Here is a 13813-nt window from a genome sequence, read left to right as displayed (position 1 = left end):
AGAACCCTTCGCCGGAGATCAGTGGCGCGCGCGGTCGTTGGATGGGACCGGTGCAGCCCTGCAGACACTATGCTTCAACGTAATTCTCACGTTGGGTTGGGCGATGGGCGTAACGTAGGGTCCGCGGATGACGACAGCGGAGCCGCGGCCGCACGTACTGACCGTGACCAAATGGGAGCTCCGTACGGGTATGCTCCCTCCATAAGTCGGGGGCGGCCGGACGGGGAGTGGCCCTCGCGCCGCCGCCGCCGGCCGCGCCAGGATACGGCGGCTCGCGTTGGCAAGGGAAATTCGGTCGCCGCGCACTCCCGTGGCGCTCCGGTTTGCTCTGGGGAGTTCGCACCTTCGAGCTTGCTAGTGCTGGTTTTTATCTTTTGCTGTTGACCTGAGACCGAAATCGAGACCCGGCCGGACGCGAACCCCCACGGCCACGACGATGTGCTCCATCCGACAAGCTCCTCGTTGGCATCTGACCCTTTTTACCCGCATGCAGCCGGCAGCCCCCCGCGGCCCGCATCATAAAATAGTGAGCAAAGACAAACGACAGGATGAAAATTATTAGTAATTTTTCACTGTTCTATATGGTCTGAAACATTTCAGCCATAATTCCTTTTTTACTTGGGCTATAATAACATGGACTAATCTATTTCGTTCCTACAACCAAGAAATGTCCGTCAGTTTCGAGGCATCACCGAGGACACAGAAAAATCTGCTGCACTTCTTCATCACCTAAATAGAATTTTCTAATAACAGAACATTTATCATATGAAAATTAAAAACAAATCACTAAGCTCCTATATATATATTCAAAATTTCAAATAAGGAGAAGAAAAAAACTTACCACTGAGGCACTGTTCAAGACTTCAATTGGATATTTACCGGTAGGCCCCTCTACCGATGACCCCGGCCTGAAACAGAGACACACAAACACGTTCGACGCGGTGCCGCCCGGCCCGAGCGCACGCGCGAATCGCCGTTGACCTCGCCGGGGGCGGCGACGAGCTCGGATCCCGGCGATCTAGTCGCCGGAGGCGGCCCCCATGGCTCGCCGGTCGTCATCCTCGTCGTCGGGGGTGTGGCGGTACCTGAACCCCGCGTACTACCTCAAGCGGCCCAAGCGCCTCGCGCTCCTCTTCTTCGTCTTCGTCGCGGCCACCTTCGCCTTCTGGGACCGCCAGTCGCTCGTCCGCGAGTACGAGGTGCGCCCCCTATCGCCCCGCTGGAGCTCCCCTGATCCGGGTCGGAGAAGTTTAGTGACTGGGATCTGATTGCTCCTGTCGCGCTCTGCTTTGCATTCCGATTTGTCGTCAGGCTGATTTGTAGCCGGATCTGATTAACAGAGAACGTGTGGTTAAGCGTGGATCTTACTGTGTCAGTTAAGGACTCGAAATGGTTGGGAATAGTCTGCCGTTTTATTGGGATATTATGTTCAGGTTTTGGCTGCTTGTTTAAGAATTTTTTGTTTGGATCTGTAAGATGTGAATTAGTCGTTCCTTGAAAACACAGACGTGAAGTAGTAGCGCGGATGATTTGGAACACAGATAAGCTCTATAGTTTTAACGATAATTTCGATTAGCTTGGGTTTTGCTTCGGGGCTGACTGTAATTTGGCGATGGAGTTTGTGTCTTCTCTGGTTAGCAGAAAATGTACGGTCGTGTTGAACTTTTGATGATCTTCAGTGTCTGTGTCTCTCAAGTTATTTGGTGAAGGTGGAGAGTATAGAACCTTTCTCTGTGTTTAACAGCAGAACTTGAGCTTGCAATGATATTGGATTATTGGACGGTGTAGGTTCAGACTTCAGAGAATTGAATGCCAGTGAGAATATTTTGCACGGAAATGTATTTTTCTTGTTTTGGTTTTGTAGAGTACTGACTGAAAAAATTGACAAATAGATGCTCAGTTTTGAGTCACTGTTATTCTGAAGCTTGCATTTACACTTATGCCTTCCTTTTTATTTTTAGTTTCGATTCATGATATACATTCATCTTTGTTTGAATTACCTCAAAATGCTTTGTTTTATTAACTTTGGTCATATGCACTAGATTTGTTTCTTTATTTCTGAGTGTGAAACGTTGATATGCACACCTTCGCTACCTGTATATCAAGATAATCTGTAATTTAATGTATATGGACTATGCCTGTTTCTCATATTAATATCCGTCTTCATTTTCAGTCTGAGATTTCCAAATTAGAAGATGATATAAATCGGTTGCAAGACCAGGTAATACATCATATTTTTCTTTGAAGTTCCATGCTGGCCTAGTTACCCCTTCAGTCCAGAATCTGTTTCCCTAGGGAGCGAAAATCGTAATTCAGTTGCCTTGATGTCTTTTCTACAGCTAAGAAAGGCTGGAGTTCATGTGGATGAAAATCCAACAAAATACACCAGAAAAGATCTTGTAGAATTCGATCCTGTCAATAATGAAAGGAGGGAAAAAGTTAAGGAGGCAATGCTCCATGCTTGGAATTCCTATGTAAAGTATGCCTGGGGAATGGATGAGCTTCAGGTTTGTTTAGTTATTCTGATGTGCAGTTGGTTTTGCATTTGCTAACTGATTTTAGATCATTTTCTAGATATAAAATGCCTTTTGTCTTTGGTTTCATTCAACTCAATTCCCAGCCACAATCAAAGAATGGCATCAATAGCTTTGGTGGCCTTGGAGCAACCCTTGTGGACTCACTTGATACACTGTATATCATGGGCCTGAAAGATGAATTTCAGAAAGCTAGAGAGTGAGTTCCACTTGTTTCAACATGTAGAGCATTTTCTTTTTCAGAATGCTTTCTCTTGTTCTTTCCTTTGGCCAGAAAACTGAGTTAACATTTGATTTTACTCTGCTAGTACGAACATTCAGTTCTGTAATCTGTTACTAGATCAGTGCGCTCTTTGTCTTTTTATCCTGGATTTAGAAAGTAGGTTTATTGGGTGCACTTACATGTAAAATCCATGTATTTGTCTCCCTGACCCCTTATTATAGAGGATTATTCAATCTCTTACTAGCTTTGTATTTCTCCAATATTCTATCATCTGTCTCACACGATAAACAACATGTATTAGTTTATCCAGTCATTTGTATTTTCTATTACGAATCTCTTGTTTGCTTTTATATTGCTACCTTTGCATGGTAATACTCCTTGGAATCATTTCAGTACTTAATTCAGATTTTACGTTGTTTTCCTGATCTGACTAATGTCTATCTCCTACAGCTGGGTGGCGGAGTCATTAGACTTTGACAAGGATTATGATGCAAGTGTTTTTGAAACGACCATAAGGTTGCAATATAAGGTTTACCTTTATTATGTATTTACCTCCTCAACTTGGTTTGTTCCTTGCAGATATTTGGCAGGCCAATTTTATCTAGACATGCCATCATTATGATTTCTTATAGAAAACAACTACAGCTAGGTTGTCTAATTTTTTATATTGTTTGTTTGTTTGTTTATATCCAGAGTCGTTGGAGGTCTACTTAGTGCGTACGATCTGTCTGGTGATAAAGTATTTCTTGAGAAGGCTAAAGATATTACTGATCGACTATTACCTGCTTGGGAGACAACATCTGGCATCCCCTATAATAGAATAAACCTAGCTCATGGACGAGCCCATAATCCTGGATGGACCAACGTGAGTCACTGGTATTCTATATTCCACTGAGTAACCACTTGCATTTCAAACCCCTTGTAAAACATGGTGTAGCTCTGAAGTGGATGTACTAGTAGTAACCTTATTCAAATATCCATGCCATTTTGGTCTTTCAAACTTTCATTATTACATTTTCAACTTGTGGCTTTGATTCTCACTACATGCAAATTACAGGTGTTTTTTAGACAATTGTAGCACCAGATTGCTGGATTGGCTATTTTAAAAACATTTTTACCTGAGATTTTCTTTACTTACTCTGAAATAAATAAACTGCATATGCTGATATACTTTATTGTTCATGCAGGGTGATAGTATCCTTGCAGATTCTGGTACGGAGCAACTTGAATTTATAGCTCTGTCACAGAGGACTGGGGATCCCAAGTATCAGCAGAAGGTGCTGCTTACTTTGTACTATTTTCATATGCCCCACCAGTTTTATCTTATCAGATGATACCCCTGCTTGAAACATAGCTGGCATTCTTGTGATGTAGTGTTTCCATTTCCTCCATACTTTATGTTGATATGTGCATTCTTTTTCGTTAGAGACGAAGACGAGTGCTTTTGTTTTGAATGATTGGGGATGCCTACCAGTGTAATCACCTAAGTGTCTCAAATCATTGATGAAAGAATAATTTGCTTTGTGAACTGAAACTTGCAGAACCATTTTTCTGGAAAACCCATTTTTCCTCATTCTGATTGTGTTTAAATGAAACATGCATAAATATCTTGATCTACATGCATGGAACTTTTAGAGCTAGGTTAGGTTTGGTAGAATGTATTTTCTCTACATGACCATATTGATTAGGCTGCTATTTTTGCTGTAAAATGCCCTGTTAGTTCACGACTTCACGTTTACCATTTAAGTTATTTCTTGATGTCTTATAAAAAAAAAGTTATGTCTTGATGTCTTTCTTGGCTCATTTTTTCCCTTAATGCTGAACTCTTAATTGACTTGCTGCAACCTAATTTTAGGCGGAGAATGTCATCACACAGCTTCAGAAGATATATCCGAGTGATGGTTTACTTCCTATTTACATAAATCCTCATTCTGGAACTGCTTCATACTCAACTATCACATTTGGTGCTATGGGAGATAGGTAATGCCATTCATACTTTTGTCATCCAACCAAATATTTTCTTCCTGAGATTGTGGTGCTCTGTTTTGGCATTTAACTGGTAGACTGGTACTGCTGTAAATATTAAGCAATATTTTCTCTCCTATTATATCATTGCTAAGTTTTCAATTGCGGACCTTAGCTGCTATTGTCCAGAGAGATTTTCAAAAAAAAAAAAACTAACTGCCATTTTTTGTTCAGCTTCTATGAATACTTGCTCAAGGTCTGGATCCAGGGAAATAAAACTGAGCATGTAAAACACTACAGGTTCGAGACTATTGTCAGCCTGGTTTCACAGTTTGTCAAATTACATCTGCAGTCTCTTCATTCTAACATGGATACCAATTCCATTCATATTTTTTAATTCAGACAAATGTGGGAGACATCGATGGAAGGTCTAATAAGTTTAACCAAAAAAACTACCCCATCTAATTACCACTATATTTGTGAAAAGAATGGTGGCTCATTGTCTGACAAGGTAAAGTATCCCTACCAGTTGACTTGGCTGGCCGCTTGCTAAAAGCTTATCTCGCATTCTCTCTAAGGTTCTGACAAGTTCTGTTTGCGGCTACCACAGATGGATGAACTTGCTTGCTTTGCTCCTGGTATGCTGGCATTAGGAGCCTCTGGTTATGGTCCAGAAAAATCTGAGCAAATTATGAATCTTGCCAAAGAGGTAAATCCTGTAGGCAATCCTTATTTGTTATTGAAGTTTTCAAGTCTTTGCATGTTACTTTGAGATCAAATATGATTTTCTGCTTGCTGATGGAACTTCCATTTTTTTTCCTTTCCATTCATGTCATAGCTCGCTAGGACCTGCTATAATTTCTACCAAACCACTCCCACGAAGTTGGCTGGCGAGAACTATTTTTTCCATGCTGGACAGGTAGCAACCTGCATTTTTCCTCTTTTCTGTTAGAAAGAATATTATACAACCAACAATTTTAAATGCTATTTTGTACCGGCCCTAGGATATGAGTGTGGGCACATCGTGGAACATCCTGAGACCGGAGACTGTTGAATCGCTTATGTACCTATGGCGTTTGACGGGGAATAAAACATACCAAGATTGGGGGTGGGACATATTCCAGGCATTTGAGAAGAACTCGCGCATAGAATCTGGATATGTGGGACTGAGAGATGTAAGTTTTCCTGATGACTTCTATCGTTAAATTTATGTTGAAGAACACTTATGTGACACATTATTTTTTGGAATTCAGGTGAACACTGGTGAAAAAGACAACATGATGCAGAGCTTCTTCCTGGCAGAGACATTCAAGTACCTCTACCTACTTTTCTCCCCTCCATCAGTCATCTCCTTTGACGAGTGGGTTTTCAACACTGAAGCTCACCCGTTGAGAATTGTTCCAATACATGATAACAAAGGCATTGGAACACCTGCCCGACCGTTTGGACCGTTTGGAAGAAAACAGGGAAAACCTGAGTAAGCTTGGATATAGAGCAGTGGATTTTTTAATCCGCCGTCTGATTTTGACCTGCATGTTAATGTTCTGACACGAGGGGACTTTCTGCCTGAAGCATCAAGGGTTTGGAATCACGGCGATAGGCTGTTTAGAGGAAAAATCATAGGTAGAGCATGATGCTATATGCGGGGCAGTGACCTCCGCGGTATGATCGGAGGTCGATAGCCCCATAGAAGCTTTTATCTTTGGACTTGCATACGCTCCCTGAGCTGCGTTGTTTATGTGTAAAATAAACGTCTAATTCACTGTCCATATGTTGTTGCTTGCCTGGGGCAGCTGTGGAGCTGTATTTTCCATTATTTCCCGAGTTGTTACCTTTTTCAGATATGATTTATAAAATGATGTCCAATTTTTCCTTTAAACTTCAATTTCTGCTAGTCCTTTATTACCTCCAGTGATTAATGCTTTGGTTCCCTCAACGAATCAATTTTGCAATTCTGTCTTGGTCGCTTGTGCACTGAGCTTTGAGTAAATTCATTCGTCCCTTGGAAATTGGCATATGCCGTGTATCAAAACGCTATGAGCTTTGTAGTTGCGGAAGATTGATCATTGTACTAAATCATAGTGTTATCTATATATATCTTCTCCGAGCTGCGGCTTGCAGAATAAGAGGCGTAGGCATGGCAGGTGCTTATTTCCACCTCTCCCCATCTCCTTGGTTCTGGCTGGTCTCCTCCTGATTTGGCAGCTGTGCTGGCTCAAGCCCTCGAGGTCACGGCCTCACGGGTCGAGCCAGCATGCCCTGACGGCCTGGCCCATGTCTTTTTGCCGTCCATGGTAGTATACATCCTAGTGAACCCACCACGCGAAAGTTTGTTTGCTTTGCCATTTTTCACATGTTATGTGCTGTCAGGTCGCCCGTCACGTACGTCCAGACTAGCCAGCACTACAGCTGAGCCTGGGACTAGTCGCTGTATTATGGTGCGGTGTATCTCCAGACGGTTAGGAACGTGCAGGACAAGTAAAGCGCAACGGGCCAGGAAAAAAAAATCAGGCCCGACGACGACGGCGTGTGCTTGGGATATTTATTAGCCAGCCTATCGCGAGTACGGCGCTAGCTAGCTAGCTTCGTTGTGTAGTTTTTTTTTTTTTGAGTCACTTCGTTGTGTAGTTGGAGAAGCGGGAGTGGTAATGTCTAGTCTCCGAGCTCAACTTTTTTGGTCGAAAAACGACTTATTTCTAACTAGCAAAGGCCCTTGCCCCTATGCATGGTCGAAAAATTAAAATGACTTTTTTGGTCATGCACATTCATGGCGCGGCACAGGAGTACAAGCATATACGGACCGTGTACACGCACCGACGCACTCTTGGGCAGCCGTGTGGCGCCTTGCGCGTGTCACTTGCCGGGCCGGTGGACCAGGCAGGCCGGCAGCAGGGGCGGAGAGAGGGAGGGGGCGGACAGGGGCCTGCCCCATGATCCTCAAATTTACACTAGAAATTTAAATTTTAATTAAATTTTTATATAAATTTATATGATTGGCTCCCCCTAACAATGAAAAAAACGACTTCCTGCCTCCGCCCCTGGCCGGCAGGCGCCGTAAAGCCAAGCAACCACCGGCACTGGCACTGGCGCCGGCAGGCGCGCGCGGTACCCGATCGATCGGGAACGGACAGGGCCCCGTGCCCCCCGTCCGTTTTATGCAGCGCGCCTTGAGTCCTTGGCGCCAGGCGGGAGAGGCAGCCGCTCGGCGGACGGTCTCTGAATCTCCCCGGCCGGGGGGCCGTGCTGGTGCTTGGCCAACAGCAAGATCTACGTTGGTGCCCGGCCCGATCGACTGCCCGTGCTGCGGCGCTCCGGCCACCGGCGGTCCCCTCGCTCTCCAACGGCCGATCGCCGTACCCGTCGTCGACTCGTCGTCTTGCTCAATGTGATGACGACCCGGCGGCCGGACGACGGTTTTCCTCAGTCGTCGTCGTCAGGCCACGGGGCTCACAAGTCACAAGTCGCATGGTCCGTTCACCCACCAGTGTCACTAACCACTTACAAGAACCGAGTAGTAGATTATTCTACCTTTGGATCCGGAAAGTTAAAACCGTCGCCTAATTAAGAAAGGACACAGCGAGAAAAAGAAAAGTGAGCGCATGCATTACCAAGGCTCATGCACGGTGCGCGCACCCTTTGCGGCTGTTTTGCAACAAGAAAATACTAGTCCTTATCAGCATAGAAAGGTCAAGAACCTCATATGGCATGTAGTATCTTACTATTACTAATTGGAGGCTCCTTTGGAATCTTCACATAATGCCACCTAGGATCCTAAGTGGACACTCTAAAAAATAGAGAAATACTATAAATTATCACAAAAATCAGAAACATCCAGCCATCAATCCAATAACTCTAATTATAATAACCATCGGATCTGTTATCTTTCCTAATAAATTATCCATCTCTGTCATTATGAAAATAGACTAAAGTAACCCCCTAAACATGTATCTAAATTATCCACCTCTGCCATTATACAAAAATCTAAGTAACCCTCTAATATTTGTATAAATTACACACCTATGCCATTATAAAAATAATACAAAAATCCTCCTAAATTTGCATATAAATTATCCAATTATGCCATTATTATTACAAAATAAATTACTCATAAATTTGAATCTAAATTATATAATTATAATAATATATTAAAGTGCATCAATATAAATTTAAATTACTATTTCTATCATTATTAATATATTATTTATATAAAAATACTACTCACAATATATGTCACCATATATTCATGTATGATGGAAGAGATAAGAATATCAATTCACAAACAAATAGTTCAACTAAACATATATTGAATACATATTGAGGTGTGATGCAAAATGAAATCTATTACAACCAGATAATGACAAATATATATTTTAGAGTATGTGTTCCAATATTTAATAGATGAAAAGAGCGTGAGATAGATAATTACAATTATTAACCTCATTCTTATATTAATTCTAATTAGCCCGTGCGGGAGCACGAGATGGTAGACTAGTTATTACTAATTGGAGGCTCCTTTTGAAGCCTCCAGATGAAGCCACCTAGGATCCTAGATGGACAGTCTAAAAAATAGAGAAATCTTACAAATTCTCACAAAAATCAGAAACATCCGGCCATCAATTCGACAACTCTAATCATAATAGTCATTGGATTTGTTATTTTTTCTAATAAATTACCCACCTTTGCCATTATGAAAATAGACTAAAATAACCCCCCTAAACATATATCTAAATTACCCACCTCTACCATTATAAAAAATAATCTAAAGTAACCCCCTAATCTACATGTAAATTACCCGCTTATGCCATTATAAAATAATATCAAATGACCCCCTAAATTTTTATATATATTATCCAATGATAACATAATAAAAAGATAAAATAAACCAAAAATCTGAATCAAAATTATATTATTATAATAAAATCTTAAAGCACATCAAAATAAAATTCTAAATTACTATTTCTATCATTACTAATATATTATTTATGTTTTTATTTATATAAAAATACTAACCATAATGTGTGTGTCACGTATATTCATGTATAAGAGAAGAGATAAGAATACCAATTTTCATATTATTCAAATAACTCAAACAAAGTGTTTAATTAAATACATATCAAACATATATGAATGTGTGATGCAAAGTGAGAAAAAATTGTTAGTAAGTAAATCTATCACATTTATTACAATTACATAATGATAAATATTTTTTATATTTTTGAATTAGAATATTTAATTGGTTAAAGATACCGTGAGATAAATAATTATTAGATATATCTAACTAGCCCGTGCGGGAGCACGGGTTGATAGACTAGTATGCATAATCCTAATCTGCCCTTGCTTGTAAGTTGTAATATACCTTGATGCAAATAAAGGTTTAAATGCTAGGATGTTTCAAACTAATACATATAATAATAGGATGATAAAACGATTCCCTACTGCCCTGACAAGATAGTAAACCGAACATATCAGAGAAAACCCAGGATATATATATATATATATATATATATATATATATATATATATATATATATATATAGCTGTTGCCTTGTCCTGGTGTAATGTTTTTTTTTTGAAAACTTGGCAAGAGCACTGCCGATTCATTTAAGAAGAGAAGCAAGCAGGTTCAGGTTTAGAGAATAAATATTACATAACAAACTGATGCATCTCTACTCGTATCTATACCTAATGCACCACGGGTGTGCCACAAGCCACCCTTCTCAGATTTATTTCTTCTTTGATCAACAAAACCACCTGGTGTAATGTATTTGAATCCGCAATGTAAACCAGGATAGAAATGGTGTAAAAATCTAAACTATATTATGATGGGCCATTCAGGGCCGAAAAAATGAAATTCAAGTGGGGGTCTGGGGGATTCTCTCCCCACCCGGTGACCTTAAAAAAATATCAGAGAAAAACTTTGTCCAATCAACAGCTGACTGTTACAAATCAAAAGCAACCGTATGCAACACGCACATCTCTCTTATCAAGCTTTAGTAAGCTTTTATCTATCCCCCGCAACCGCCACATGGCGCAAAAACGTAAAACAAGCCAAACTTTCCCTAAGCGTACGAATACATCAGGCGGTCTGTCGGCTCCTCTGATCTTAGGCCTCCTTCAGTGGTTGGAGGAGTCCTAAGTCCTTATTATCACATATACTGTACTCCTATATATATCTAGCAGAGCCGCCCAGCTTGTTCTTTCGCACACGCTTCACCCCTGATCAATCAAAGCCGGCCGGGGTTATTAGCTAGATCTAACCGGCAGATTACCGGATTCAGAAAGACGTTCCCGCGTGGGCGAGCGCCACCACTTCTTCGTCTCCTTCCTCAAGATACGAAAAGGCAGCTCGCGGCCGCGGGCCGCGGCACACCCGCCTGCACAGCCCCCTGATGCTAGCCGTCCGTCCGTGGATCCTGTCCTCGCCACTGCACGGCGTGCCATCATACGCCGGCGCCCACCACCAGGAGAAGGAGAAGACCCAATCGATCGCGTCCACCCTGTGGCCGGCCTGTGGGTGGGTGGCAACAGACAGCGACGAGCGAAGGCTCCGCACCCTTGTCCGCTATATATACGCGGCCCGACCGGCCACCGGCCACCGGCCACGACCCCAATCCCCACCAGATCGACGCTCCACCCGAGCCCCGCTGCTGCTGCCGATTGCGAGCCCGCTCGGCCCGCCGGCCTCCTCTTCCTCCTCCCCTGCTCGGCCCCCTTCCGTTTCTTGCAGGCCGGTTAGCTAGGAGAGCGCCGCGGGCGATGGCCGGCGCGGCGCGGGTGCTGTGCGGCGCGGAGGAGGAGCGGGTGGTGGGCACGCACAAGGCGCCGGGGGCGTGTCCGCGCTGCGGCGGGGCCGTGGTGGCCACCGACGTGGAGAGCGAGCGGCGGATCCTCTGCCTGCCGCTCTGCCTCAAGAGCAAGCGCAAGTACTCGTGCACCAGGTGCCTCCGCCGCCTCGTCACCCTCTACAGCTAGAAGCTAGCAGCAACAGCTGATGCTGATTCATCTCGGCGTTCTGATGGCTTGACTGCTCGGTCATCCTGTGCTTAGGCAAGCAAGTAAATTAGCTTCGTGTTCTTCGGTTTCTTGGATCTGGTTGGGGATTAACAATCATCGCCAGGCCTCGATCTTGATGGCTAATGTGTGTCCTCGTAGCTGAAAGCCTGAAAGGGCTAGGCAATCGGTGACCTTAGAGAGTTGTAGCTGGCTGTAAATGGTGGTAACCAGCAGAGGTTTCGAGCATGTGACGTGGGAAGAGCACGTGATGCTGCGTCACCACCCATAATGAAATGCAAATTATCTACTGCAATGTTTGTAACTTTCGTAAGCTTCTCTTTTTTGAAATTAAACTTCCGTAAGTTTCTCAACGCAAGGTTGCAGAGTGACTTTCGGAGCTATTTTTCTGATTGATTTGGCGCTTGTCTGCTGTCCAACTTCTTCAGTTCAGTCACCCGGCATTTGATTCAGGGCGGGGACACATCATGCACACGCTTGTCTTCCAAACAGGCCGGTAATTGACATGACTGGCGCAGTGACTTTTTGCGGAACTATACTCGCAGATAGTAAATTGACATGACTGGCGCAGTGATTTTTTTTTGTTTAAAGCTGGGGCGGGGCCCTTAGTTCACTGTTGGCGGTTGCCGGCCGCTGACACGGCGGTGCGGTGATGCTGCCTGGGCTCCGGGCTCCAGCTCCATCCTATCCACACCATGTAGCGACGAAAGCAGCTGCTTTCTTGGATGCTTGCTTCCTCGTTACTGCTAGGCTAGTAGCCTAGTACTGTTGGTCGACAGTAAAAAACGGCCCGTCCAGTCCGGCAGAAACCTGCATCTGCTGAATACTTGTGCAGGAAAAAAAGGACAAATGGTTGCCATCCTTTTCTTGCGTTACACATACCACTACAGGAATCGCAAGGTTCACCGTCGGCCGATTTAAGACCGTCGGGGCCGACGGTAATAATTAAATTATAGGCGTCGGTGGTCCTTCCCCGACGGTTATAATTTTATAACCGTCGGTTTCTGTTAAAGGCGTCGGCAGGCCGACGTTTTTAATTAAAACCGTCGGCTACGAGGGTCGGCCGACGGTAATAATTAAAACTGTCGGGTAGAGCCGACGGTTTTATCGCGGGACCCACCAGGCCGGAGTCGCTTTCCCCAATCTCTCCACACCGCGCCGAGGGTCGCTTTCATTCCAATCTTCTCCACACCGCGCCAGGCCCGCCGACCGCGCCCAGTCTTCGCCCGCGCCCGCGCCGCCGCCACCGCCGACCGCCCGCGCCCGCGCCGCCGCCACCGCCGACCGCCCGCGCCCGCGCCGCCGCCTCCCCGTCCCTCTTCTCCACCGCGCGCGCGTGCCCGGCCCTCTTCTCCGCCGCCTCCATGGCCAGCGTCCGTGCTGGCCCGCGTCGCTAGGGTTGACGGCGCGCGAGGGTGAGCTTGGCGGCGGCGCGAGGCTGCTCGGCCTCGGCGAGCACGCCGTCCACCGGCATTGTTGACTCTCGGCCTCGTCCATCGCGCGCGCGCGTCCCCGGCCCTCTTCTCCGCCTCTCCCTGCCGGTCGTCGCGCCCAGAGGCAGGAGGGGCGCCGCCCATCCCCGGCTCGGCGACCGCTCCGTCCACCGCCCCCGTCGCCTCTGACCAACAGGCCCGGCCGTCGCGCCACCGCTGCCGCCTCTGCTGTTCGGGCACCGCCACCGTACCAAGGTATTTTCTTCTTCTTCTTCTCTGTATAGGTTACCTAATAATGTGAAAAGGGATTTAAACAATATGCATCACCAACACATGTTTGTTGTAGTTTTGATTTGTTGTAGTTTTGAAAATGGGTTGCTCGATTTGTTGTATAGGTTCTCGATTTGTTGTAGTTTTGAAAATGGGTGACGACCGTAAGGCGATGTATGATGGATGGAGTCGAACTGGCGAGCATACTATGGAATGGGCTCGTATCGCAAATGCTTTCATGACCCAAGCCTTTGCCAGTGGTTGTACTGTTGCGAAGTGCCCGTGTAAGAATTGCAAGAATCGTCTACGTCAGTATAGACATGAAATACAGGTTCACCTTTGCAAGGACGGATTTATGCCTGAGTACCTGGTGTGGC

The 13813-nt window shown here is 44.8% G+C and overlaps 1 protein-coding gene across 2 annotated transcripts; it reads left to right on the top strand.

Moving 5' to 3' along the window:
* The first annotated feature begins 896 nt into the window (after nt 1–896).
* On the top strand, nt 897–6607 carry LOC120681981 (mannosyl-oligosaccharide 1,2-alpha-mannosidase MNS1-like). Of its 2 annotated transcripts, none has more exons than XR_005678156.1 (14): nt 897–1199; nt 2174–2221; nt 2340–2507; nt 2621–2733; nt 3208–3286; nt 3451–3622; nt 3945–4034; nt 4613–4737; nt 4957–5022; nt 5125–5233; nt 5333–5431; nt 5561–5641; nt 5727–5897; nt 5976–6601. XR_005678156.1 is itself a non-coding variant. In XM_039963683.1 (14 exons), the coding sequence occupies exons 1-14, from the start codon at nt 1041–1043 to the stop codon at nt 6201–6203; spliced, it is 1695 nt and encodes a 564-aa protein (XP_039819617.1). In that variant the 5' UTR covers nt 897–1040; the 3' UTR covers nt 6204–6607. The 2 variants fall into 2 exon arrangements, 1 of the variants encoding a protein (XP_039819617.1); XM_039963683.1 differs by having other exon boundaries at nt 3208–3273; nt 5976–6607.
* Nucleotides 6608–13813: the final 7206 nt, after the last annotated feature.

Source organism: Panicum virgatum, chromosome 7N, assembly GCF_016808335.1.
Source record: "Panicum virgatum strain AP13 chromosome 7N, P.virgatum_v5, whole genome shotgun sequence".
Classification (NCBI taxonomy): domain Eukaryota; kingdom Viridiplantae; phylum Streptophyta; class Magnoliopsida; order Poales; family Poaceae; genus Panicum; species Panicum virgatum.
The sequence above is the reverse complement of the archived record's forward strand: the minus strand, read 5'-3'. Positions and strand labels throughout refer to the sequence as shown.